The sequence below is a fragment of the Oreochromis niloticus genome, linkage group LG13 (assembly GCF_001858045.2).
Source record: "Oreochromis niloticus isolate F11D_XX linkage group LG13, O_niloticus_UMD_NMBU, whole genome shotgun sequence".
NCBI lineage: Eukaryota > Metazoa > Chordata > Actinopteri > Cichliformes > Cichlidae > Oreochromis > Oreochromis niloticus.
Window position 1 is genome coordinate 19,384,334 of NC_031978.2, and position 25,718 is coordinate 19,410,051.

Sequence of the window (25,718 nt, forward strand, 5' to 3'; positions counted from 1 at the left end):
TGTGGCTTATGTGCAAATGAAGGCAGTGCTACTAAACATGGTTCTGCTGCACAGTGGCCAAACATCATATCTTCTCAGACATACAGCATGACTCACACTATGACCACATACCACAACAACAATCACTCAAAAAGAAATATTTGAAGGGAGCGCTAAGCATCACTGCTCCAGCCATGATAAGCAGATTAAGTGCAATGAAAGCATCAGAATACACAGTGTTGCTGTGAACAACCACAACATCCAGTTGGTCATTGTGTCATTTCTGAGCACATACTCTAAAGCCTCTCTTAACAACCTGCAGCAATGTTTTCTTTCAAAGTCTGTTTGGACAAGTCCACATATACAGATAGTTCACAGCAGGGCTACTGGAGCCAATCAGAGACTGTCCTACCCCTCCACAATTACTCATAGACACCAGTTTACTTTATTGCATCTCCTACTCTGCCTCAGTCCATATAAGGTTTGGAGATGCAGTGAGTACAACTCTTACTCCTCTTTAAGGACAATTCCTGAGATGAGAGGACATTTGTGGGGTCATTTCTAACCAGTCCACTATGTCTGATTTGGGGGGGTTAACCTTTTGTCCACATGCATCCACACTTGGTTGCAGGCTCTTTGGTTGATGTGGGGTCTTGAGGTTATAAATACTGTAGTTTTTGCTGCTGGGCTCTCCACTTTCCCTAACAGAGATTCAATTATGAGGTGCAGGGACAGCAAACATGCACACACAAGTGAGAACTGCAGGTATAAATGACATTCATGGGCATTGTCAGCTGGGTTGTTAAGTAGCCTATCTTCAGCACCAAAGTCCAGAAGCAGAGAAACAGCATGTGGGTGCTGTGCTGTAATCTTTGAGACTCCTCTCAGCTCCAGACTGCAGCAAGCTGAATCCTTGGTCTTTATTTAGACCTGCACATTGAGGCCTGGAGACATGAACTCCTGACCCACCTTTTAATGGACGGAGATCATATGTCAGATGTAGGTTTGAAGCTTCATAAAACCACACCAACAAAAAATGTTTTCTGCACTAGAGCCTACTAGGTGGTGCAGAACCTGCTCCCTTTTCTATCCGTTACAAGTCTCACAGATGTAAAGCTGACCTTTATGAGTCTGCAGGGAGTCATAGCACAATATGTTTACAACCTTTCCTTGTTCTTTCCTTGATATTGCGCGCCCCCACCCCTTATCTTGAATCATAATAGCTTAAGTTACCCCAACACTTTCCCTTTTTGGGGGCTACTGGCATGGATGACGTCATTTGGGAAGAGCTCTCACTTAGTGTGTGTGTGTGTGTGTGTGTGTGTGTGCAGGGAAGGCGTCAATGCGCACCAACACCAACCAGCTTGGCAGCTGTATTCCTTCGCTGTGATTGGACAGAGGGCGGTGATTCCTTCTGTCACGATTTGGGTCGCTCCCACCGGAGGACACCAACCGTCTGAGTCCAGCCTTTACCGAAGAGCTCTACGGAGGAGACGGTGCACACCGGGAGGAGAGGGTTTCCTCTCAGGGGCTGGGCTGACAACTCGGTATTTGTCCTCCTGTCGGTGAGGAGGAGAGGGAAGAAGCAGAGATAAGGGAGATCATCAGTGCTGGAGCGACCAGCCGCCTTTCTTCTTCTTCTGTCGGGGCTGCGGTAAAAAAGTCGTTCACGATGCCGGTGTTTCACACCAAAACCATCGAGAGTATCCTGGAGCCAGTGGCCCAGCAGATCTCTCACCTGGTCATTATGCACGAGGAGGGAGAGGTAGACGGTAAAGCCATCCCGGATCTGACGGTGCCGGTGGCCGCTGTGCAGGCTGCTGTCAGCAACCTTGTACGGGTGAGTTTGAATCAGGGCGTCAGTTCAGCATGAGCTCAATGGCAAAGTGCCTGCATGAAGTGACATTTACCACTCAAACTTTCAACCTGCAGAAAAGCGACATTTCTGGAGACTGGCTGGTGCAGTGGTGTGACAGCGTCTGTTTAATGTGTCATAAATCATTAGAATAGCAGGTCAGCAGACTGCCCTGCACCTATCATATGCCAATATCAGTTCATTTTATTTTCTGTGGGGCTTCTGCGTTCACGGAGTTGAATCCCTGTTTGGACTTTATTTGCCATTAAAATTACATAAAGCTGTCATACACCCAGCTAACGCTCGTGCATGTTTTAACGGGGTCCTACAGTAGTTCTTACAGTAGTACAACAAAGCAACACAACATATCAAAGTTTACTGAGATTTGTAATCAGATGGCAGCTGAGGTCAATGAAGTTTGTAGGGCGGAAGAAATGAATGGTGATTAAATTAAAAGCATGCCTCTGTGTGTGTGTGTGGACCTGTGTACTGTAGGTTTTGTGCTCTCAGCTTCAACAGCCCAAGTTAGATTATTGCAGACTTTGCAGTTTATGAAACTCATCCATCCGTAGTAATAAACTCCACAGAGACTATATAAACACTCTGGTCATTTATCAGACTCCCACCTCATCTCTTACTCCTTTGCTCATCTCTTTGTTCATTTTTTCCAAACTTCTTTGACCCTCCACTTTTCCACTTTCACCATCGCTGTCTTTCTTCTCTGTCCTGTGGAATCTAATTGGTCGATTTTTATAGAGAGCTAAGCTTTAGTCAGACACTGATGTCCCCTCTGTACGCACTGCCTGGGAAAAAATCAATAGAGGCCACATCATTAATGCTGATCCTGGACGTTTGCATTGATGCTGGGGTGACCTGGCTTCACTCACTTAAGAGAAAATAGCAGCAGACAGGAGGACTTCTTACAGAGAAGAAGCTGGTTTCACATTCATTAGTAGTTGCTTCTCTGGTCATGTTTTAAATAGAAACGACACAATAAATTGAAATCATTGCTCCTTAAATGTTAAAAATCTGATCTGCTGCACAGTGCCTATGTTTTTCGAGACAAATCATGGATGCGATGGTGGGATAGGTTGCACAATTAGTAATTTGTGAAGTGTTCCTGTGAAAAAACTTACGAGTGACATCTTTTGTGGTTCTTGAATAGCAGTCCACTCTTTCCCGTGCAAGGACACACAAGATCATCTTGATAAATATCTCATTAACTGATAATGACCCAGGCTGTTCAGTTTGAACTCGAACACTGCGCCATGCCACAATGAAAACCCCATCCTTTATCCAATACCCTCCAAGTGGATTAAGTCCTTGATGTCCCATTGCTACCAGGCATGCTCCTCCGTCTCTGCTTGTCCTTGTTGATCCATTCAGTTGATCCACACAGACAGCGAGCAGAAGGAGGCTAATAGCAGCCTCAGGCTTGTTGATGGGTCTCAGATGGAGTTGCGAGGTGTGAAGACATCAGGGCTGAGCACAGAGGGGGACAAAAAGGTGTCAGACAGAAGAAATGTTGGTAGGTAGGATGGAAGCATAAAAAAGGGATTAACTAAAAGTAATAAAGCCTGCATCTTTCCCCACTTTGCATTCTATAGTGGTATATTTATAGGGATGTACGTTTTGAGAGTTGTTGTACTCTCAGACAAGATGATTGCTCCACTGACAGAGGAACGAGAGCTATGAAGTGGGTGACAAGATTGTGTTGAAAGCGAACACAAAGGGTGCTTGAGAAACGAGCTTGTAAAATGAGCAGTAGCTGGTTGCTGGGTAGATAAACTTAATTGGATGTAAGAGACAGGCACACATATGCTTTATTTTAGAAAGGTGAATCACTTCTATGCTTGTGCAATTTGAACTAAGATATAACACAGTATACAGCAACATGCCACCAAAGAGTCCCACTGCACACTGATACAGTTTCACTGTTAACCCCATCCACAGTGGGCTAGCTGTGTGGGGGGGTACTTAAAATCTAGGTCACTGAGACACACACACACACACACACACACACACACACTTGCAAAGATAGTGTCAGTCTCAATCCATCAGAAGTTGTGCGTGGGTTGATGCAGATCTGACTAAAAGATGTGAAAGATACGGTTGGTGTTTTTTATGTGCCTAAAAGTGTGAGCTCGGTGGAGTTTGCAAGGTGTCTGCTCGTCAAGGAGTCAGCACAGACCCTGAGTATGTTTGGGGGGGGGGGGAATAAATAGATTTACCGTTGAGTGAAGAAACCACACGCTGATGGAAGTGAGCAGACTAAGACAGAGAGGGAGAGGAGGGAGGCTGCAGGAAGATGCAGAATTTTTCATGATTGGTAAGGGATGGAGAAAACATCCACATTAGCTTGGACGCTGTGAGGGAGAGAAAGTGTTTCTGGCTTTTTCAGACCAGACCCTGCCAAGCATCATGGTCTGCCCTCCCACCTCCAGCCCCCTACACACACACAAACACACACACAAACTGTTCTCAGCCGGCTCTAAATATGAGCCATCTCTCCTTGTTCTTTGGCAGAGCCGGGAAAAGTCTTCTGGCTATGTGTCCACACATGCCCTCTGCTTCCCAGTGTGCCTTAAATCTATTCTTGGATGTGGCTGAATTATGACATAAAGTCACACAGCTGATAAATAGTATACAGATTTGAAACTGATGTTAATAAAAGGAAATGAAATGCATGGGCAAGAGGAACCGGGGGCACAGTGATGAATCATCCAGAGTTACTGCAGATTTGTAGGATAATTTCTTTCCCTTTTTTTAGTTTTGAACATGTTTGCTTTTTAAAAAAAAATAATTTTGGTGTGGGGGGGATTTGTCAAGAGGAAAATATGTAAAAAAAACTGACACACAGTCTGAGTGTTAGTCCCAGATAACATAGAGTATGAACCTTTGCGAAAAATATAGTATTTTATTTGTATTTTAGTCAATTAAAATTATGTTTCACAGCTTGGTTTAAAGATCTTTCTACTCACAATAATACAACAATAGTTTTTTGGGTTTTTTTACTCCATGAGAAAAAAAAAGCTTCCTTTTCATTTATTTATTCTTTAGTACAAGTTCTTGCACACACTGTCGTTAAAGGTCTGGTTACCACATGAAAACCAGTAGAAGCTAATGAATCAAATATTTCCCAGTGGAGCCCAAAACAGAGCTAAAAAGAGAGGTTGACAGAGGACAGATGGCATGCAGCAGCATGGGATCATGTGGCCACAGTTTGTGAACCCCAGGCCACCAAGATGTTCTCTAAAATAATTATTAGTCATTAGTGGCAGGGAGAAAAGATCAGCCATCATTCACAGAATGGACAGAAATGTCAGCTGCACGCTCATCAGAGGTAATATCTCTGAATCTATACACCCGCTCTGACAGCTGTGATTGACAGCTGCATTTCCTGCTGAAGTAGTCCCACCTTGCAGGATGTACAACTGCACACACACAAAAAACCCCGCACACATGCATACGCATCACACTGTCAGCAAACCTCTTAACTGTGCATTAATAATGTATTGAATAATCAATACCAAGTGTTGCTGCTTACAGGAAGCTCTTCAGCTCTCCACAGCGCTTTGATCAGTCACCTGATGGCACTCTTTGAGTTTACTTGCAGGGTTTAATCAGGAGGGCATGCTCTACTTGGAGAGCTGCATTCCTCACATTTTAGTGTAACAAAATCTTCATTTTCCCAAACAGGGAAACTGACGGCTTCAGCTACTCAGCTAGGACTTCCTGTCCATTTTCAGATTACATTTAGATGTAGCAAACAAAGTTGGTAATAAAGTGGACTGGTTCCTATATAGTGTTTTTCTACTTGAGTACACAAAGCACCACATTCACAGAAAACCCCCCAGAAAAACAAAACATACATAGTTAGGTTTTAAAATGGTAAAATACTTGCTGTGCATTTGAAAACGATCATTAAAGTTTTTTCCCTCCTCGCTTACCCATGTGTGCTCTGTGATTTTCTGGAAGAAGAAACACCTTTGTTATCTCCTGGAGAAAATATTTATATTTATTCTGCTCAAAGATCCACTTCTGTCCCATAAATAATTGTTTTAGCTTCCATTAAAAAATTCCTGTGTGCTGTCACTTACTTGCTGATCCTATATTTAATCAACTGTGAATTGATAGCACCTAGCGTTCAGTTTTCTCTGTTTTAATCAGCATTATGTGGTCCAAAAAGCTGCTTTTCTTTTTAAGTATTTCAGTTTCAGCATTCGTGATGGCATATCCAGCTATTGAGGATCCTGAATCCTTTGTTTAAACTGCTGAGCTGTTAGTAAAGTCTTGAGCTTTGATTGCTGAGTTTTGAGCTTACATCACTTATATCTGTCATTTTGATGGCAACTTTTTACTGACTATGTAGCATGTAATTTATAGTAGATCTGTAAGGTCAGTGCAACAGGCATAGCTCATTGTTTTAAGGATGGAGTTTAACATTAATTTTATCCATCTATGTCTTGTTTGCATTCACATGGTGATTTCCAAATGTTCTCAAATGAAATCTTTTTTTTCTAAAGAAAATATTTGATTAGAGTTTAGAAGTTTTGTGTGAATACTTTTTAGGACAGCTGAGCAGTTAGACTGGCCATGAAGTACATTTTATTGGAGGTATAGGTACTCTTTTCATGTCACTTCTTTGAAATCGATTCATTGTTTAATCATTTCACATAAAAAAATAATAATAATGACAGCGTTTTGCACCAAAAATGGAGTGCGTCGCAAAGATATTAAAATCCCTACAGCAGCCATAAATGTCATAAAAGCACCATCACAAGATCTGAAGAGGAGACTGGTTGGGGCTCAGATGCATTCTCTGCAATGGCTGTTTCCTGATTCTCTGGAGCCAGAAACTCTATTAAGCAAATTTCAGTGATGCAGCAGCAGGGAGACTGATGTCATCATCTCACTGTAATTGCATCTCAAGTGTGTGTCTGTTTGTAAGGGTCAGAGCAAGTTTTCTGTTTCACAGCTTTTCACGGCAGTTTACCAACCGTCTGAACATCTGCAGGAATACTGAACTTTAGTACATACCTTATCTTTGATGATTATATCTGTGATTTTGTACATAAAGGCTCTTCATTATAAACCTGTTACTGATATAGTTTCTAGTTTGGGGGAAGATTAAATGCCCTGACTTGTACTTGTAAAGCTTTTAATACCAGACATGTGTAATAAAATCCCAGTGCTTTCTAAAATAATTCCACCTCAACAGGAAAAAAATGCTTAATAAGTCAAAGCAGACAGTTCTGACACATCAACTTAAAATATTATGTAAACTAGATCATGGTGTGCATTTTTAAACCTTAGCTGTCAAACAAAATACAAATTTGAAGTCAGTTGCATATTTCTTTTTTGACTTGTGGTCTACTTTAATAGCTGGGAAAGGATGGATGGATGGATGGATGGATGGATGGATAATTACTTGTTTATGTTTAAATTGCTTAAGCAAAGCCAGTGAGTTATACTAATGAATAGATAAATTCAGCATTGCAGATCTCCAGCATGGAGCCATGATCTGAAGATTCAAAGAGCTTTTGAAGTGCGACATTAAACGTCTTTCCTGCCTCTGTGTATAAAAACAGACCACAAAACCATCCTGAGCCTGAGCCGCTTCCCCTCAGTGAAAGATATGACATGCATGCATGGCTGAAATAGGTGTGAATTGATACATACTCATTCACCCGTCATGCTATTAATAGTACTTGAATACTGCTTCCTGTATTGCAAGAGCTAATGATAATTTGTCTGTGGTTGTGTGTGTGTTGCAGGTGGGAAAGGAAACGGTTCAAACCACCGAGGACCAGGTGATGAAGAGAGACATGCCTCCTGCGTTTATTAAGTGAGTCTGCCTCTGAAGCACTGTGTGCGTTTTCTCTCTCACTCACAGAAACATCCAGAGAGAAATGTATGAGCAACAAATCCACTTTATCTCAGCGAACAGACAGAGAACTTGTTAAAAAGAGAAAAAAAGGATTTCAGCCCATTTAACGTTAGGAAACGTGGCTGTGTTCCCAGCTACAACAAAGAGCCACTTCTGAGGCCGGATCCGAGTGACCGTCCGGCTCCAGCTTCCAGACTGCTGAGAAGCTGTTTGTTGTTTTCCTGCTTGCATCCAAAGAGCTGACATGAACTCCGGGTGCTGGCTGAAAGCAGCCACTCAGCAGTTCTGGGGCTCACAGACCTCGCTGTTTTTGCTTGCCTGTATTTGTTGCATTTATGTCCATGCTTATCCTCATCTGTCTCTCTCTGCCATATTTTTTTTTCATTGCTTGTTTTTATTTATTTTTTTTCTAATCGTTTTTCAGCTACATTAAAAAGGTCCAGACCTCAATCAGATTCACATACCACTCTCACTGCTCACTCACACATACATGGGACACTAAACCATAAATCTCACTCACAGGGCTTAGGAGGGAGCATGTGGGAATGTGAACCTACCTAAATATAGATGAACCAGCAGCCATTGATACCCAAACCAATGGGGGTCAGAAAGAGAAGGGACCGGGTTTTATTTGAATGCTCCTAAAAATCTATGGTAATCACTGATCTCTGAAGTAGAAATTTAGGATTGCAAATGAAACTGCTTTTTTTGTTACTCAAAAAGCAGATTGCAAACTCTGAATTGAAGGTTGCATCATTTGAACCAATTTAAACAACTCTCAAATCTCTACAGGTTTTATAAGAAGGCCTTCTCAAATTCTGATCCTTGTGCCAAATAAATAGTGAAACACTCAAAGTGCACAACACGCTGCCTACTGTGTGGGCTGCTTAGCCTGACACCTTGTCAGCCTCACATCTCGCCTGTGTGTTGGTTTGGTTTTCCTTGATGTCTCTCGGGTCCGATGTGTGACTTGCAGTGTGACTGACTGGTAGGTGTGCGTGTGTTCAGTATGAGTCCTAAGTCTGCTGTGTGTCTTCAGGGTGGAGAATTCATGCTCTAAGCTCGTCCAAGCTGCTCAGATGCTGAAAGCGGATCCCTACTCTGTTCCTGCACGAGATTACCTGATCGATGGATCCAGAGGGATACTGTCCGGAACATCCGACCTGCTCCTTACCTTCGACGAGGCAGAGGTGTGTCTGTTTGTGCATGCCTCCTTACATTTGTGTCTGTCCTCATAATCACTCTTACTTTAGAGGTGTGGCATCTTTCATGGAAGTAAAGCTTTATATAGCCGTACAGAGGAAGAAGGAACTCAGCTTAGAGCTGTAATGGAGTCTCAGATGCACCCAGATCTAATCACTGAGATCAAATGACTTCCCTCTGTCATAACTCAGGGCATGTATGCGTGTGTGTGAGTTTGGTGGGTTTGTGTGCGTGTGTGTGTTTGTGTGTACTCTTGTGCGATTGTTCAATGGCATCTCAATAAGTGGAATCACATTGGGCACGCGATTATGCGCACCATCACTAGCCTCATTTTTGAAAGAGCAGCTTCTCACAGTCACAAGATGTACATCACAAGACTGTACACGCACACAGATACACACAAGCCCACACACACAGACACACAAAGAACTGAGTAACTTCAGGCCAAAAAAAAGCTCCTGCAAAGAAGGAATTTCCTTGTTCTCATATGAAAATGTGGCCATCATGCTTTTGTTTTATGCCTGCATCTGCTTAAGACTGTGTCCGCGTTGTGTTGTAGGTACGTAAGATAATCCGAGTGTGTAAAGGTATTCTGGAGTATCTGGCAGTAGCTGAGGTGGTGGAGACCATGGAAGACCTCATCACGTACACCAAGAACCTCGGACCAGGTCAAGTTTTATCCCCACTACTCTGTGAGAACGTCTTTGTGTGGTTCACAGGTTAATTAAAAATAAGAGCCCTGATTCAAAATCTACTGCAACATGTACATTTTTACACACTGTAATTTTTTTTAATTAAAAAAATTATAAATGTTGGGGAAAAGGAAAGAGGGGAGGAATTACCACTAATAAAGGCCAGATGAGAAAAATAAAAGTCTTAAAATGTATTTTTGCCTAACAGCAAAGTGAGCGAAAAAAAATACAAAAATCAGTTACAGTAAATCCACAGCTTAGAATATCATATTTAAAGATTGAGGCTCAGAAAATGCAAAAAATCATTTAAATGTGGAATTAATCGAGACAATAACCGTCAGATTCACTGATAATGAAACAGAAGTTATAGTAATAAAGAATGTTTTCTGAATAATTTGTGCAGAGCTGTTATAAACTGTGCTTTTTGGATTAGTTTGCTTCATAAAGCAGAAAACGGGACAACCAACCTTTGTTTTACATGATTCTTTAGTTTAAAGATCCTTCTGCCAGTTAAATTAACCGCTGAGTGCTCTTCTGACACTAAAATGGTTTGATTAAGGATCAGAGTCTTTTCACTGACAGGAGAACCATAAACAGGCTATTTATCATCAGAGGCAACAGGTCAATTGTGTTGTCAGTGCAGTGTGGCATAATGAGCTGCAGGAAATTTGATGCCAAACGGTTTCTCCCACTTGACTGATGCCTTCATTGTGTGAGATCAGTCGTTCATGAAGTTACAATGTTTGTGTTGGAACTGCTCAGTTAGCGTATACACTGGGGGAAGCTTTTAGCCTTTGATTGTTCAAGCATATTTAAAGCAGTGCCAAAAACCAAAGTCACTAACATTTTCTTTTTTCTTTTTTTTTCCAGGGATGACCAAAATGTCAAAGATGATAGAGGAGAGGCAGCAGGAGCTGACACACCAAGAGCACAGACAGATGCTAATCAGCTCCATGAACACTATCAAAGAGCTGCTGCCCGTTCTTATCTCAGGTGTGTGTTTGTGGCTGCGCATGTGTGGGCTAACGACAGTGCGGGTCATTGAGCATCCAAGAGTTGTTATAGCAACGCAGATAATTACAGTCATTAAATGCTGGGGATGGGGATGTGAGTGTGACTGCGCACATACGTCGCCTACAAATATCTCTGCTGCGCTACTCTTATACTCTGCACCAACCAACAGAGAAGAGAAACACTGTTTCAACTACTTGAATGCACTGAAACTACATGGTCACTGTGGCTGAAGTGTCATAAAAATCTGAATAAACACTTTTTTTGCAGAACTATTTGGCAACTAAAAGAGAAAAAGAAAAAATAATCTCTTTCTCTCTCTCCCTATACATATAGATATATATATATATAGATATATATATATATATATATATATATATATATATATATATATATATATATATATATATATGTATATATATATATATATATATTAGATTACATTATTGTATTACCACACCTAAAAAGCATTTCTGAAGCTCTTTAGCATACAGCACATTTGAGCTTATTGATTTGGTGTTACTGCCCCCCATTTGCTGCATTGGTTCAGTCTCATTGAATTCAGGTGTTTTCAGTCCCACTACCTCGGGCGGGTATAAGATCACATGCCAAGTCATGGACTCTGACTTTGCAAACATATGTGAAAGAATGGATGGTTTTAAAGTGCTCACTGAATTCAGGCATGGTATTGTAATAAGATGCCACCTTTGCAACAAGGCAGTTTGTGAAAATTCTTCACTAGATATTCCACAGAACCACACAAACTCAACCACACAGACTCAGACCATGTGCAGGGTGAAAGCCGCCAACCCTCTCTTTACTGATTAACTGCAGAGCTCCAAACCTCCTCTCGCATTAACATCAGCACAAAAACTGTGCGCCAGGAGCTTCATGGCATGGGTTTCTATGGCCAAGCTCCTCCTGTAGGTTTAATGCAAAGGCGACACTAGTACTTTTGTCCTGTAGTGTATATTGAAATGTATGTAACCACTGGGAGATCACTAACTGGTTTTGGACCCCTGTGTTGAGACTTATCCATTGCATTTTTCCCTTGTTTTTTCTTCATGACCATACTGGATAAGAGGGTCAAACTAGGGAATGATCAGTTAACTTTACAAGGTACATTGATATTTGAAATAGTGGATAGTAAAAAACAAAACAAAAAAACAGTCATTAAATCAGATAAGATTACCTGAGAAGATGAAAATGAAAAATGTTTGATTCTGCTATAAAACTGAGCATTTTAACATTAAAGTCTATGGGTCTACACTTGCTTTTATAGCCAGTAGCATTATTAGATAATTATTATAATAATAACAATTATAATAGTATTAGAGAAGCTGAAGACTATTTAAGATTTTTAATCCCCATCCTTTAAAAGTTGGTAGATATGACAAATAATGCCTAAAAAAAGAGAAAATACTAAACTTGCATTAATCACCATCAGCCCAAGCATGTTAGTGCTGCCACAAAGGTCATTTAAAATCAGCATTTTAAAAGCTTTAATTTTTAAAGTGGGTCATTTCTATTTGCCACAATACCTTAGTTTAAATGAGGACTTTATCTTAAGTTGAATATATCGTCCTACCTGAGTGTAAACATAAATACTATTATTTCTTTCCTCAGCTATAAAAATTTTTGTTGCAACGAAGAGCAGTCGAGGTGCCGGGGTTGAGGAGGCAGAGAGAAACCGAAGGTTCACTTTTGAAAAGATGAGCGCTGAAATTAATGAGATCATAAGAGTCCTGCAGCTCACCACGTGGGATGAAGACGCCTGGGCCAATAAGGTACAACCTGTGCTGCATTTAAAGACTCTGATTTTTCTCATTTTACCCCACAAACCTAAAAAAAAAACCCCACAAAATAATCCCCACATACCTAAATCAGATTTCGCTGGCGTGCCTGCTTGCATACATACAGCCTCACTGAGCTGCATCTCTGAAAAAAAATTTCACTCTTCACTTTCTGTCTCCACTTTTTTCTTTTTGCTCGCTAGTATAACTCCTGGTTTTTCCTTTTTTTTCCTTTCCTTTCCGTACCTTCCTCCTCCATTCTTTTCCTCCCTGTAGAAGGTAAGCCTGTTTCTCTCCCCATCAGCGGTTTCCAGCATGCAAGCGTGTATGTGTGTGAGAGATAAGGAGACACAATATGTCCTCATGCTTACATTATTATTATTATCTGTCATGCTGGTATTTGACAATAAGTGTTTTGTGTTTCAGTCCACTGACTGTTGGCTGATGTGTGATGTACAGCACACATACTTCATCACTTTATTGTCATATGTGCATATCTGTTTGTCTCCAGAAGTCCATTCGAGTCAAACGGCCTGAAACAGACAAAAGTTTCTCAGCTCGGTTATTTATTTTAATGCTAAGTTCAACCTGTCTTCAGTCATGGTATTTTTTCTCGTGTGTTGTCTCGTGTTTACGCTGTCAAAGATCGACCATTGTAGCACAATAAGACGCTGTTTTTGGCTGCATATACATGCTTGGAAAAAGTAATTTTTGGGCATCAGTTAGAGATTGTGCATTGAGATCATTTAAGCCAAAGTTAAGCTCTGTTTCACTCGTCTAACCTGTAACTCTGCATGTTTCTCTCTGCACACAGCCTCCTTTGATAATGATCTGTCTGTTTGTGTCTGTACCGCTGTGTATGAGCTGTGATAAGCACTTACTGTCAGTTTGTGAGGGAAACCGCTGGCACACGATGACTGCCGTCCTCTCGGGTCATGAATTATAGAAATAAGCTGGTTGGTGTCCAGACGCATCCATAATAGATGGGCTGTATTGAACGGTTCCACTTAAGAGGTTCATTCTTCTCTGAACTCCTCCTTCCTGGTTGAAGCACTGAAAGAGTCTGTGACATTTTATATTAAGTCACTTATTTTCTCTTTTATAATCAAGAATTATTTTTAGCAAGACATTGTAAAAAAAAAAGTGGTGATTTCTGTGTAAAACATGGAACCCATTTTACAGCATGAAATTAATAATGTAATACGACTTAATTGACTAATATTAATAAAACCAATTTGGGGCTGTCAGTGCCCACATTTAAGACTTCACAGCTTGCAGGACACCATCCATTTAATAGTGGATAAACCAAAATATAAGTTTTATATGAGCCAGTTTTAATGTATATACCTATGTATTGAACTTTCCCACAAGAAAATAGCCTTTGCAAATGTAAGCCAAACAACCAAGTCCAGCTTTACACTGGAAATTAAAGTCTCACAGTTAGAAAACCTTATCCAAAAATCAGAAAGCTACACTGCTGGTAATACTGTTCCTCGTTACAGTGAACATTGGATTTCAAGTTTATTTTGTTAGTCCTATACACTCCATCAGTCTTGTGTACACCATCCTCAACACATAAATACTGACAACAGATTTAGATGTGCCCGAGTTTTCGTAAAGATAGCAGTTATGACAACAAATAATCTATAAAACTGTAACTACTTATAAAAAGCGTCTTTTTTCTGTAATGAAAGCGATATATTTTTCTTTAACACATCTCTTCTCTTTACATCAGGATATGGAGGCCCTGAAGAGATCTCTGGCTTTGATTGAATCAAAGATGGCACAAGCTAAAAGCTGGCTCAAAGACCCTCACGGACAGCCAGGTGGCTGCTTATTTGTTTCTTATGTGTTGTGGCTTCAGCTAAAAACACCCAGTCATCAAACGTGAATGTCATGCCATGGCGGTCTGTCGTTTCCAGGAGACCCCGGTGAGGTGGCCCTGCGTGTAATACTGGATGAAGCTGGTAAGGTGGGAGAGCTGTGTGCTGGGAAGGAGAGGAAAGACATACTGGCGACCACTAAGGCTCTGGGACAAATGACCGACCAGGTCACAGATCTACGAGCTAGGTAGGGTTTTTCTGCAAGAACGTAGGAGTTAAACAGTTTTCCATCCTCTGTCCATGGTGTCCTATTAGGTGCGCATTTGAATTGTGTATTCAGCTGTCAAGCCTCGGCTGAGTGTCTTTGTTGTTCCTAACAGAGGCCAAGGCCCGACCCCGGGGTGTGTGCAGCGTGCCGGCCAGTGCTCGCAGGGCTTAGACTTGTTATTTGGCAAAGTGGACAGTGCTGCTCGCAGACTGGAGGCTCTAATCAATGCCAAACAGGCCATTGCCAGGAGGCTGGATGCTGCACAGGTCAGATAGAACAACAATAATATCAGAATGAGCTACGCTAACCAGGGAACTGCTTTATTCCAGCAAATCCGACTCTCTACTTCTAATCCTTTTCCAAGCAAGTGTTGCAGTTAATACTTTACAAATTCTCTCAGAATTATTGTTGTTTAAAAGAGAGACCCCACTGGGTAAAATCTTCACTAGTAAATAGCCCCTTCACATGCTAGAAGCTCTACTGTGAGATATGTGTCAAAAGATGTAGTTATTTCATATGTCATACTGCACATGTGCATATTTAGGCATGGCTGGCTGATCCTCACGGCGGTCCCGAGGGGGAGGAGAACATCAGAGCGCTCCTTGCAGAAGCCAAACGCATCGCCGATCTATGCGAAGACCCCAAAGAGAGGGACGACATCCTGCGTTCCATAAGTGAGATCGCAGGACTCACTGCCAGGCTTATGGAGCTACGCAGACAGTACGCTTTCACCTCACATTTCTCATGCTCGATGACACGTGCATTGTGAAAACTATACGTAATACTTAGACACTCTTTCCATAGGCTCAAAGTGCAACCCCATGCCACCAATAGGTGGCATATTTTACCCACCTGGAAAATATGTTGTTGCCTGTCAACCTTGGGCATGAGTCCTCCAATAAGGTTTTAAACTGTTTGAATACGGTGTCACGGTGTTTCTGTGGAGGGGAATTTCAAGGGAAATACCACTTAACTAAACAATGGACTTTAATCTAAATGCTTCTGTAGCTCAGTGGATGATGGCTAGATTAGTTGCTTTTAGGAACATAACTGTAATGGTCTTCAGCTGCATTTATTGAGCATAAAGAGAAAGCAAATTCAATTTCAAACACTGAACAAATTACCTAGATATGCTCTAATTAATACTGATCTGCACTTTAAAGGTAAAAAATGTAAAAAAATGTGGCTATGCTGTTCCGCATTTGGAACAGATAGTACTTTTACAGTGTGTAATTTAGTAGAGATATTATCACTGTACTACGGTATCCTGTCAAAACAGCTGTGCAAGGTCATAAAAAGAGATTTTGTGATACATGAATCTGACTTTGTTCTTCTTTTCTTAGAAGAATGATAAAGGCATTTCTTAAACTGTGCCCTGAATTATTGTCCTGACCAGAACTTGTAGTTTTATGTCTAATAATCTGGACATACACATATAGAAATGTTTTGTCTTTATTTCTACTACACAAAAAAAGCAATATTAGGCTTTAAAAGTGGTATTTCTCTTTTTTGGTGGTATCTAACAGGGGTGTAGTGTTATTTTATAGTCTATATTAAGTCTTTTATGCCTTTTTGTCTCTCCCTCAAGTCGTCTATCTTTGTTTGTTACTGTCTCAGGGGTAAAGGTGACAGTCCTGAGGCCCGTGCACTCGCTAAGCAGATTGGGGCGGCGCTACTGACCCTGCAGTCTAAAACCAACCGCGCCGTAGCCAACATGAGACCAGCCAAGCCTGCAGTAACCTTGGAGGGCAAGATGGAGCAGGCCCTCCGGTGGGTGAACAACCCTGGAGTGGACGACAGAGGAGTAGGTAAGTGGTGCTGGATGACTGCTCTAGGGAGTGATGATGCAGTAGTTTGTCTGAAAAATAAACACCCTGACCTTCCAGCGCATTTTGTGCGTCTCTGTGGATGATGGACGGATTGTAAAAGAAACCAGACAGCAAGTGAATATCGCTCTTTGGGGATGTTAGGCACATGTGATCAGTGAGGTAACTGTAAAATGTCTCAGGCAGGAAATGTGATTGCGTGGCACAGAAATGGCTGTGCTGTTTCCTTAAATGCTCACAATGATGCATTTTGTGCATCATTGATTGACTAACTCGACTAGTTTAGTCATTCAGGGACTCTTTTATTGTTTTCATGCTTTGTTATTGCTGTCTTCCTGCTTTGTCATTTGATTGTTTCCTATTTTGTCCCATGCTTCCGTATGGGAGCAGAGTGTGAGAGGCTACAGTGGAACACAGGTATCTCTCTCTGAAGCTTTCTTAGAAGACATAACCAAACATGTTATTAACTTCCTGGAAACTATATAGTGTTAGCATTTACTGCAAACTATAGCATCCTACTATCGATGTTGCAAGAAATGACATCACTTCTCACTTTGTATTTTTAGTCCCTGTGACCAACAAAAAAGAAAAAGAAAAAAGCGATACTCCTATATCTAAATATGGGGTTGTAATTGAGGTATCTAGAGCATGACTTCTACCCTGTGTTACTCTCTAGGTCAGGCAGCAATCAGAGGAATGGTTGGGGAAGGGAGGAGGCTGGCAGGAGGCCTGTTAGGCCCGTATCGTCAGGATATGATTGGGCGCTGTGACCGAACAGAGGCTCTGATGACATCCTTGGCAGACATGGCTGGCAGGGGAGAGGCTGAGGCTCCTCATGCGCGCGCTACAGCTGCACAGCTGCAGGACACCCTCAAGGTATCTCACAAGCATGCACATTTAGTCTATAAATAAATTAATGCGGAAACACAACCTCCCCTGTAATCATATATAAACAAGTTTCCAAATACACAAAATATACCTGACTAAAAATCGTGGAAAAGGGTAAAACTCACGATGGCTGGAATATTTCTGTTTGATCGAAAGGTGCAGCCAATATAACAAAGGCATGGGGACTGAGGATGCATAGTGTAAGACTCAGTAATGTTGATTTCATTGAAAGTGTTGGTGCAGAGCTCCCCCTTGTGGATTTATGCAACAATCTCTGCTTCATCCAGGACCTGAGGCAGCGCATGCAGGAGGTGATGACCCAGGAGGTGTCTGATGTTTTCAGTGACACCACCACACCCATCAAACTGCTGGCTGTGGCTGCAACTGCACCTCCTGATGCACCAAACAGAGAAGAGGTCAGTAATGCACAAAACACAGCTCCAATAACACATCCCATTCACCTGTTTCCATTAATAGCACACCATGGCTCAGCTGTGTGGTGTGGGAGGTTGATTATGTCTACACTTTGACTGAAGTGCTGCTAATGTTTGTGAAAGGTTTTTGAAGAGCGCGCAGGGAACTTTGAGACCCACGCGGGTCGGCTGGGGGCAACGGCAGAGAAGGCTGCTGCTGTGGGAACAGCCAATAAGACTACAGTAGAAGGCATCCATGCTGCTGTGAAACATGCTAGGGAGCTCACACCACAGGTGCTTCTGTTTCATTTGGCTGCCCCTGATTTGCATGATCACCTACCGAGATAAAACATGTAGGTGTTATTTTCAATCTGAGCGTGACTTGTTTACTTTTTTGTTTGTTTTCACATCCAGGTAACGTCTGCCGCTCGGATCTTGTTGAAGAACCCTGGGAATAAAGCAGCGTATGAACACTTTGACACCATGAAGAACCAGTGGATCGACAATGTGGAGAGACTCACCGGTGTGGATTTTCTCAGCATTTCTCGTGCTGCTTAAAATATTATCTTGCTGCACATGAGACAGGATTTACAGAGGCGTGCTTATCTGTGTTTTCTCTCCCAGGTCTAGTGGATGAAGCTATCGACACCAAATCTCTGCTAGATGCGTCTGAGGAGGCGATAAAGAAAGACATCGACAAGTGCAGAGTTGCCATGGCAAATGTTCAGCCCCAAATGCTTGTTGCCGGGGCAACAAGCATAGCAAGGAGAGCTAATCGGGTCCTGTTGGTGGCTAAGAGGGAAGTTGAGAACTCTGAAGACCCACGATTCAGAGACACTGTGAAACACGCTTCAGACATCCTCTCGCACACCATCTCGCCTATGGTGATGGACGCCAAGGCGGTGGCAGGGAACATCCAAGATAAAGGTACTGGAGAAACACATGTTTAATATAATGACTGATAAAGAATGACACAGGTTTATTTACCATGTTTTCGCTGTTTGTTCCAAAGCGCTGCAGAAAGCCTACTTGGACTCGTGTCTGAGGATCCTGGCTGCAGTCGGAAAAGTTAGAGAAGCCTTTCAGCCTCAGGAGCCGGACTTCCCTCCTCCACCTCCTGACCTGGATCAGCTCCATGTAAGCACATTCAAACACACATAACACACTTTATTCCCACAGTAGACTTTAGTAGTAGTTGTTAAACTATTAAATTGGGATTCCAGTGTTTTAGGGAAATATATCAGTCTTCCTTTATGTGGGGTTAACAAACTTTCTGAAACAGGGTCTTCACATTGCTCATGACAGCCAAGAATATTTTTTCTCTGATTTAAATTTGATTGTCTGTATTTATTTTAGACCTAAATATAATATTTTTTGTCCCACTTGATAAAAATACTAATTTCTGATATGTACACTGGTTCTGCCGGAGGTTTCCTCCTGCTAAAAATGAGTTTTTCCTTCCTGCTGTTGCTAAGTGCTTGCTCATAGAGAGTCCTCTGATTGTTGGAGTTTTCTTTGTATTATTGTAGGGATTTACTTTACAATATAAAGCACCTCGAGGAAACTGTTGTTGTGAATTTTATATCAATAAAATTGAATTGAAATATACTTGTGAATCACATATTGTTATGCATGGTGGTCAAACCCAAGCAATTTAGGATCAAACAGCAGTATGATGGAAGAACGTCTATGAGTTATTATGAACTACATGTATGTGTGTTTTCAGGTTAGTGATGAGCAGGCACCACCCAAACCTCCGTTACCAGAGGGGGAAGTGCCTCCGCCTCGGCCTCCTCCTCCAGAGGAAAAGGATGAGGAGTTCCCGGAGCAGAAAGCTGGAGAGGTGCTCAGCGAGCCCATGATGGTGGCAGCCAGGCAGCTGCACGATGAGGCGCGCAAGTGGTCGAGCAAGGTCAGTTCACGCAAACACACACATATTTGCATATTTAACCAAACACCTGTGTATAATTTTAAAATCATGATTTCCGATTTATAACAATACACAAGTTAAGAACCATTCATGTTTCTGCCCAGCTGTGATCAAAGAATATGGTTTTATTTCTCTTTTTTTTTGTTGCTTTGCTGGCTAGTTGTCTAAAGAAAAAAAAAGTCCCATCTGTGGATATCTGAAATTCTTGAAATTATGTTGGTCCTGAAATATGGAAATCAGTTGCTTGATTCCAGTTTCAGAGGGAAACCGGAAACTGTCATCTATTTAAAGTGTCAGCATGTGACTTTGTTCACCGTGTACACGTGCACACTCAACATGCACGAAGTGAATATGAGATAATGTGTCACATGCAGTGAGAAAACCCAGCCTCAAATCTATATTACAGAAACACACTCCACTTACAGCAGACGTTATCTACTTCGTCTTTCCTCATATCTCTGTGGCTGTCAGTGTTCCGTGTGTGTGTGTGTGTGTGTGTGTGTGTGTGTGTGTGTGTGTGTGTGTAAAAGAACTGTACACAGGAACAGCTAATCTGTATAAATAACCAGGAATAATGCCCTCTTGCTATCTTTCTGGAGCTGATAACCATTTTCCCCTTAATGGCGCGGCTAACAGTTTTTCCACAGATGTTTTGTGTGTCTTTTAAAAACTATCCACAAACATCCAGACCTCTCTGGTGTTGGGTCACACTCAGTTTGCCAGCTCAGCACTAGACCTTGTTTGATTATGCAAATAGGTTATAAACTCTCAGCTCAGCCACCGCCTCAGAGTAAGGCACATCATTCACCCGCTGCCTTCCCAAACCAGCTCCTCTTTCCTTTTATTTTCCCCCCATCTAAATCGTCTGTGCCTATGTGTGCAGTTTCACCTCCCCTGTCCCTGCACCTTCACCTTGCTTGAATACGCTCCTCCTTCCTCCTGTAAATCTCCTGTCCTTTATTCTTCTACCCAGTGCCTCTCATACTATACTAAATGCCTCCTTTTCCCATGCTTCCTTCCCTCCTGCCATCCCTGGCTTTCCACTCCCCCCTTCTTCTCCACATTCCTCCTTTTTTTCCTCCTCCTCCCACCCCTTTTGCCTCCCTTCCTTTCCTTCCCATCCCCATCAATCCTCCAACCACCACCAACAAACCCCCCCACTGCCTGGCCCAGCCTGAGGATGAGGAGGCAGTAGAGGAGAGGGAGGTAGATGATGAAGATGAGTTTACTGATGGTGAGGATGACTATGAGCCAGAGCTGCTGCTGATGCCATCCAACCAGCCTGTCAATCAACCCATTCTGGCAGCTGCCCAGTCTCTCCATCAGGAGGCGCGCAAGTGGTCCAGCAAGGTCTGCGCACATACATGCACATGAGCGCACACACAACCACATGTGGGTCAAACAGTACGTGTAAAAGGCTCTAAGTGTTTTGGGTACTGTTTGACCCACGCACGCACACGTGCACGTACACTCACGCATGCAAAGAGATAAATGCACGACACAAGGAATAGCCCCACAGGACAGGAAACACCCACCGGGGGCTGTCTGAACACTGAGCTCTGCATCTGCCACTACCAATGGAAAACTCCAACCAGCTGCAGCTGCTGTTTTACTCTTGTTGCATTATTTTCAGACCTGGTTACGCAAATGGTAATGCTGATGCCATGCAATGGTTGCACAAAACGTCGAGGACTGTGGGAATGTCAGGTTTGATTGTTGCACCACGTGGATAAACTGGTACTGGCTTCACAAGCCCTTATGCTCATGTTTGGGTAAAGTGGTTCAAAGGAGGAGGCAGACGCTCGGTCTCGTCGTTACCTCTGTTGTCAGACTTTCATTGTCTGGCCAACCTGTGAAGCCAAGGATGACAGTTTCCCAAAGACTTCTGGGTGATGTAGATATGACAGTAGATTGCCTGCCTTCCAACTTTGGTCACCTGCCTCTGCTTTTTAGCCCCTATTACTAATCACTTTAACATCACTTCATGTGTACTAAGCTTAGGTTGACTCTAATGTCACAAAGAAAGAGAAAACCTCAATTAAAAATCTAATAAAATGTTCAATATCTTCTTCACTGAGGGTTGAAGAGTATGTGGAAACTTGCACTGACTCTGCATGCATTCTCCTGTTAAACATGCTTGCATTTCATTTTAATTCAAATGTAATAATACAAAGCACTAGAATTTTAATGTCTGGTTTCCCAAATCCACGTTTGTCTGTTAACAGCTTTAACTGCTTCCTCCTTTTCTACATCCCCATTCTTCAACAGGGTAATGACATCATAGCCGCAGCCAAGCGGATGGCTCTGCTGATGGCAGAAATGTCTCGGCTGGTGCGTGGTGGAAGCGGGAACAAACGAGCACTGATCCAGTGCGCTAAGGACATCGCCAAGGCCTCAGATGAGGTGACAAGACTGGCAAAAGAAGTGGCCAAACAGTGCACTGACAGACGCATCAGAACAAACCTGCTGCAGGTGAGGATTTGCATAGACACAAGCACACTCTGTCTTCAACGGGAAACATCTAACATCTGTTCTTCCTACCTAAGGTCTGTGAACGAATCCCTACCATCAGTACTCAGCTGAAGATCCTCTCTACTGTCAAAGCCACCATGCTGGGACGGACAAACATTAGTGAAGAGGAGTCAGAGCAGGTAAACGCACAACAAAGCACATACAGAAGTTTAAATCCACCCGTCATGGGCATGAATGTCATGGTATTTTGGGGGGTTTAATGATTTCTTTGAGCTGTTCTTTTCCCAGAGTGGAGTGATTGTGCAGCATACATATTTAATGACTTTAATAAGCAAGAACTGGTGCACAAGTTTGAATTTATGAAGGATTTTCTCTCATCCACAAAAGGTCAAACGTATACATACAGGCTCAAATATATACATACCCTACTAATGTTTGTTAAATGTCACTTAGCAAGTTGCAGCTTGACCAAATGCATTTGGTCATCATCAACAAACTTCTGGTATTATTTTTGGCTCTCTTCGTGGCAGAATTGGTGAAGTTCATTTAAATTGGTTGTTTTCCAGGCATGGACCTGACTTTTAAGTGTAATCCACAAATTTTTAGTAGGGTTGCGGTCAGGGCTTGATGTTAGCCTTGATGTTTACTCACTCTAAAACCAGTTTTGATGTGATTTTGGGATCATCGTCCTGTTGGAACATCCAACTGTGTCCAAGTTTCATCTAGATGTTAGTTTGAACTGAAGTTGAAGAATTCGGGGGTAGCCCTCCTTCTTCATTATTTCATCCACTGTCCACTGTATTTGGCAGTAAAACAAACCCAAGAGCATGCTACAACTACCATGATGCTTGACATATGGTATAATGTATAATATGGCAACCTCTAAGCTGACAGGCAAGAGGAAAAATAGGAATGAAAGAAAAAGGAACAGTGGAAAAAATAGGACAAAGTACAATAAAAGAATAGAGCACAAATAGAAAAGCACAAATGTTGCGCCTGTAAGAAAAAAAACACCTGGAACAGAAAAATATTAAAAAGCACAGAGACACAAATCTACAATCTTCTTTGTTTTGTGTCTGTGTTTGTGTCTTTGCCACGTCTTGTTTTTTAAAGATGTACGCTGTGCAATAATTTCACCCTGCAACAGTTCAAAGAAATGATTAAAAATACATGCTCAAAATCAAGATGACATTTGTAAGTAAACTTCTCACCCCAACTGTACCTCACAGTGATGCACAATCCAACCTTTTTTTTCTATTATTATCCATAAACTCAGCATCTGCAGAAAGCAAAGTGCTACTTCAATGCCGTAACTGTCTTTTCAAACTTGAAAAGCTCTACTACACACTGCAATCCCTGTTATTACCCTAAAAGCTGAGTTGGTAGTCTGGCATGACTGAACAAATGTAACTAATGGGACACTTTTTTTTTTTTTTTTTTAAATCTGCATTTGAGGTGGATTAGTCATGTCATGGCCAAAATTTGTTACAGATCTTCCAGCTGTTATTTTACTGCTTCCTGTTTCCCTCACCAGGCCACAGAGATGTTGGTCCATAACGCCCAGAATCTGATGCAGTCCGTGAAGGAGACGGTCAGAGAAGCAGAAGCAGCCTCCATCAAGATCCGCACCGATGCGGGCTTCACCCTCCGATGGGTGCGGAAGACCCCCTGGTACCAATAATCATACCTGGTCGCTGGCATGAATGATGCTCTTTCTTTAAAACTTTGCTTCAATAGCACAAACCTCAAGTAAAGTAGCAATGTGCATATGCATTAAGCATAAGCATGTGCACTTCAAGAGGAAGCTGCAGGATTTTGAGCCATTCTCCACTGTAGTTTGGGTGTTTGCACCAGGAAGCATTAGATCTGGTCCCATGCAGGTTTCTTTTAATGGCGTGAGCGGAATCGCACAGGTTTATCGGAGACAGTTTTTTAAAGTATATTTTTGGTATGTTGTGTTACAAGACTTTATCCAAAGTTCAGGTATATATTTTTTGCATGAAAATGTTTTCTATTTTCTAAAGGTGAATTATGACACTAAAATGCTCCTAGAGGATGTTTACTTTGCATTCAGTTTTTTCAGTTAGTTTCTTATTGTCTATTGTATATACAATAATTGTTTGTTTTATGAAAGATTTTTAGCTTTATTCACTCAGTTTGACACTAAAGTCGGGAGTATTGGATCGAGCTGAGGAGCTCACTTTCCTTCCTGTTTACTTTTTAACAATAAAGGTTCTTTACTAAAAATCTACAAATTCAGAAGTTCTAGCATCATCACTTCAATGATTTTATACTTGAAGAACTTAAAGGTGTTATGAATACAAATGAGACAGTTTTAAAGCAATTATATGATTAGAATAAGATATATGGTTGTTAGTAACTATGTTGGTTCTTGGGAGGTTGACACTACAGCTCACAGGTTTTCACTTGACAGCAGCAGTATGTGTGACACTGAAGTCAAAGTCAAGCTTAACTGATATATTTTTAATGTGTGTTTTTTAGTTCTGTGTTTTCATTTTTGTTAAACTTCCACAGTGATCAGTGCCAAAGGATTTGTTTTACATTACTGTGAGCTTCTAAACACTGAAACTCCAGGTTACTGCAGACAGTGCCGTCCTCTGTAGAGGACCCGGAGTGCTTTTTTTAAGGTCTGTGTATTTTTAGCCAAAAGATATGAATGTTTTGCTCTGCTTTGCATTTTTTGTAATCTATTTGTAGTGCTGCACTGTACTGCACTCTTTGTAACAGTTGAACTGTTTGGAAATTTTAGCAAAGCTGATAATTTTAGGCAGCATCCTTTTATTGTTTTGGGTTGTTTTTTTAAGATATCCAGATATCCCTCTGTTTGAGCTCAGTAGTCCCACATTAAATGCTCTAAAGCATCATCTGAAAAATCCATTTTTTTTCCTTTTTTAGATGACCCCGGTGGTTTGAAAACAAGAAAACTCTTTTTATCAGGCAATATTGTCAGCCTAGCAACGTAGGTTTTATTTTTAGGTTAACACTAAAATATATTTAAAAGGAGTTTGTTGTCATCTGGGATTAAAGGATTAAACATTATATTTTTACATTACTGCATGCGGTCAGTCAGCAAATGCATATTTTTATTTCCTTTAATTTAACAGTGGAGAATCTGTACGCGCCTGTATGTGAAGTCTTTTCATTTAAGCAGTAGTAGTGAGCAGTCCAAATGACACTAATGGACAAAGCTCTGGATTGCAGCACAGAATGTTAACCGCATTTTCACTTTTATTTGGGCCTACTGAGCATGTAGCAGCACTGAGTATTCACTGAGAGCGACACAATGTAGATCTGCGTGTGCACCTGATGTGTTCATTCACACTCCGAATGTATTCTGATAGCTTCTAGCCCTGCCAACACATCTGCTGTGCCTTGGAAGAAGAATAAAAGACTATAATGATGACTGGACTTGGCCTCTTCACTCACTTTCTTACCTCTACATAACCTGAGTGAGGGCGAAAACCGGACTTGAGCGTTCGGCTACTCTGTGTATACTATACTTTACACAAGCTTAGCAGTGCTAGCCTTCAGATAAGCACTAACCTGAGTAAGCATTTTCTATCTTTGTTCTTTGTCATCTTAGATTTTTGTATTAGCTTGTAAATACTGGCTGTTTATCACTTGATATATACTCTGGCCACTTCATTAGGTACA

The 25,718-nt window shown here is 41.6% G+C and overlaps 1 protein-coding gene across 7 annotated transcripts; it reads left to right on the plus strand.

The window, feature by feature from the left end:
- The first annotated feature begins 1,387 nt into the window (after window positions 1-1,387).
- Window positions 1,388-25,472, plus strand: LOC100707163 (vinculin). Of its 7 annotated transcripts, XM_025897292.1 has the most exons (24): window positions 1,388-1,819; window positions 7,612-7,682; window positions 8,764-8,914; window positions 9,487-9,595; window positions 10,490-10,612; window positions 12,257-12,417; window positions 12,700-12,702; window positions 14,159-14,249; window positions 14,346-14,493; window positions 14,627-14,780; window positions 15,059-15,234; window positions 16,132-16,322; window positions 16,731-16,757; window positions 17,017-17,216; window positions 17,516-17,644; window positions 17,786-17,935; window positions 18,056-18,164; window positions 18,266-18,568; window positions 18,654-18,778; window positions 19,368-19,553; window positions 20,745-20,921; window positions 21,840-22,043; window positions 22,118-22,222; window positions 23,578-25,472. In XM_025897292.1, exons 1-24 carry the CDS (start codon window positions 1,652-1,654, stop codon window positions 23,722-23,724), a joined length of 3,408 nt encoding a protein of 1,135 aa, XP_025753077.1. In that variant the 5' UTR covers window positions 1,388-1,651; the 3' UTR covers window positions 23,725-25,472. The 7 variants fall into 7 exon arrangements, with proteins under 7 accessions (XP_025753077.1, XP_025753079.1, XP_025753078.1 ...); XM_025897294.1 differs by lacking the exon at window positions 20,745-20,921; XM_025897293.1 differs by lacking the exon at window positions 12,700-12,702.
- The last annotated feature ends 246 nt before the right edge of the window (window positions 25,473-25,718 follow it).

Excerpts from the sequence above, each read along its gene's own strand:
- LOC100707163 (XM_025897292.1), top strand. The coding sequence starts at position 1,652 with ATGCCGGTGTTTCACACCAAAACCATCGAGAGTATCCTGGAGCCAGTG. Across the intron at positions 17,936-18,055 it reads CTAGGGAGCTCACACCACAG|GTAACGTCTGCCGCTCGGAT; the intron begins GTGCTTCTGTTT and ends TTTCACATCCAG. Across the intron at positions 22,044-22,117 it reads TCAGAACAAACCTGCTGCAG|GTCTGTGAACGAATCCCTAC; the intron begins GTGAGGATTTGC and ends TTCCTACCTAAG.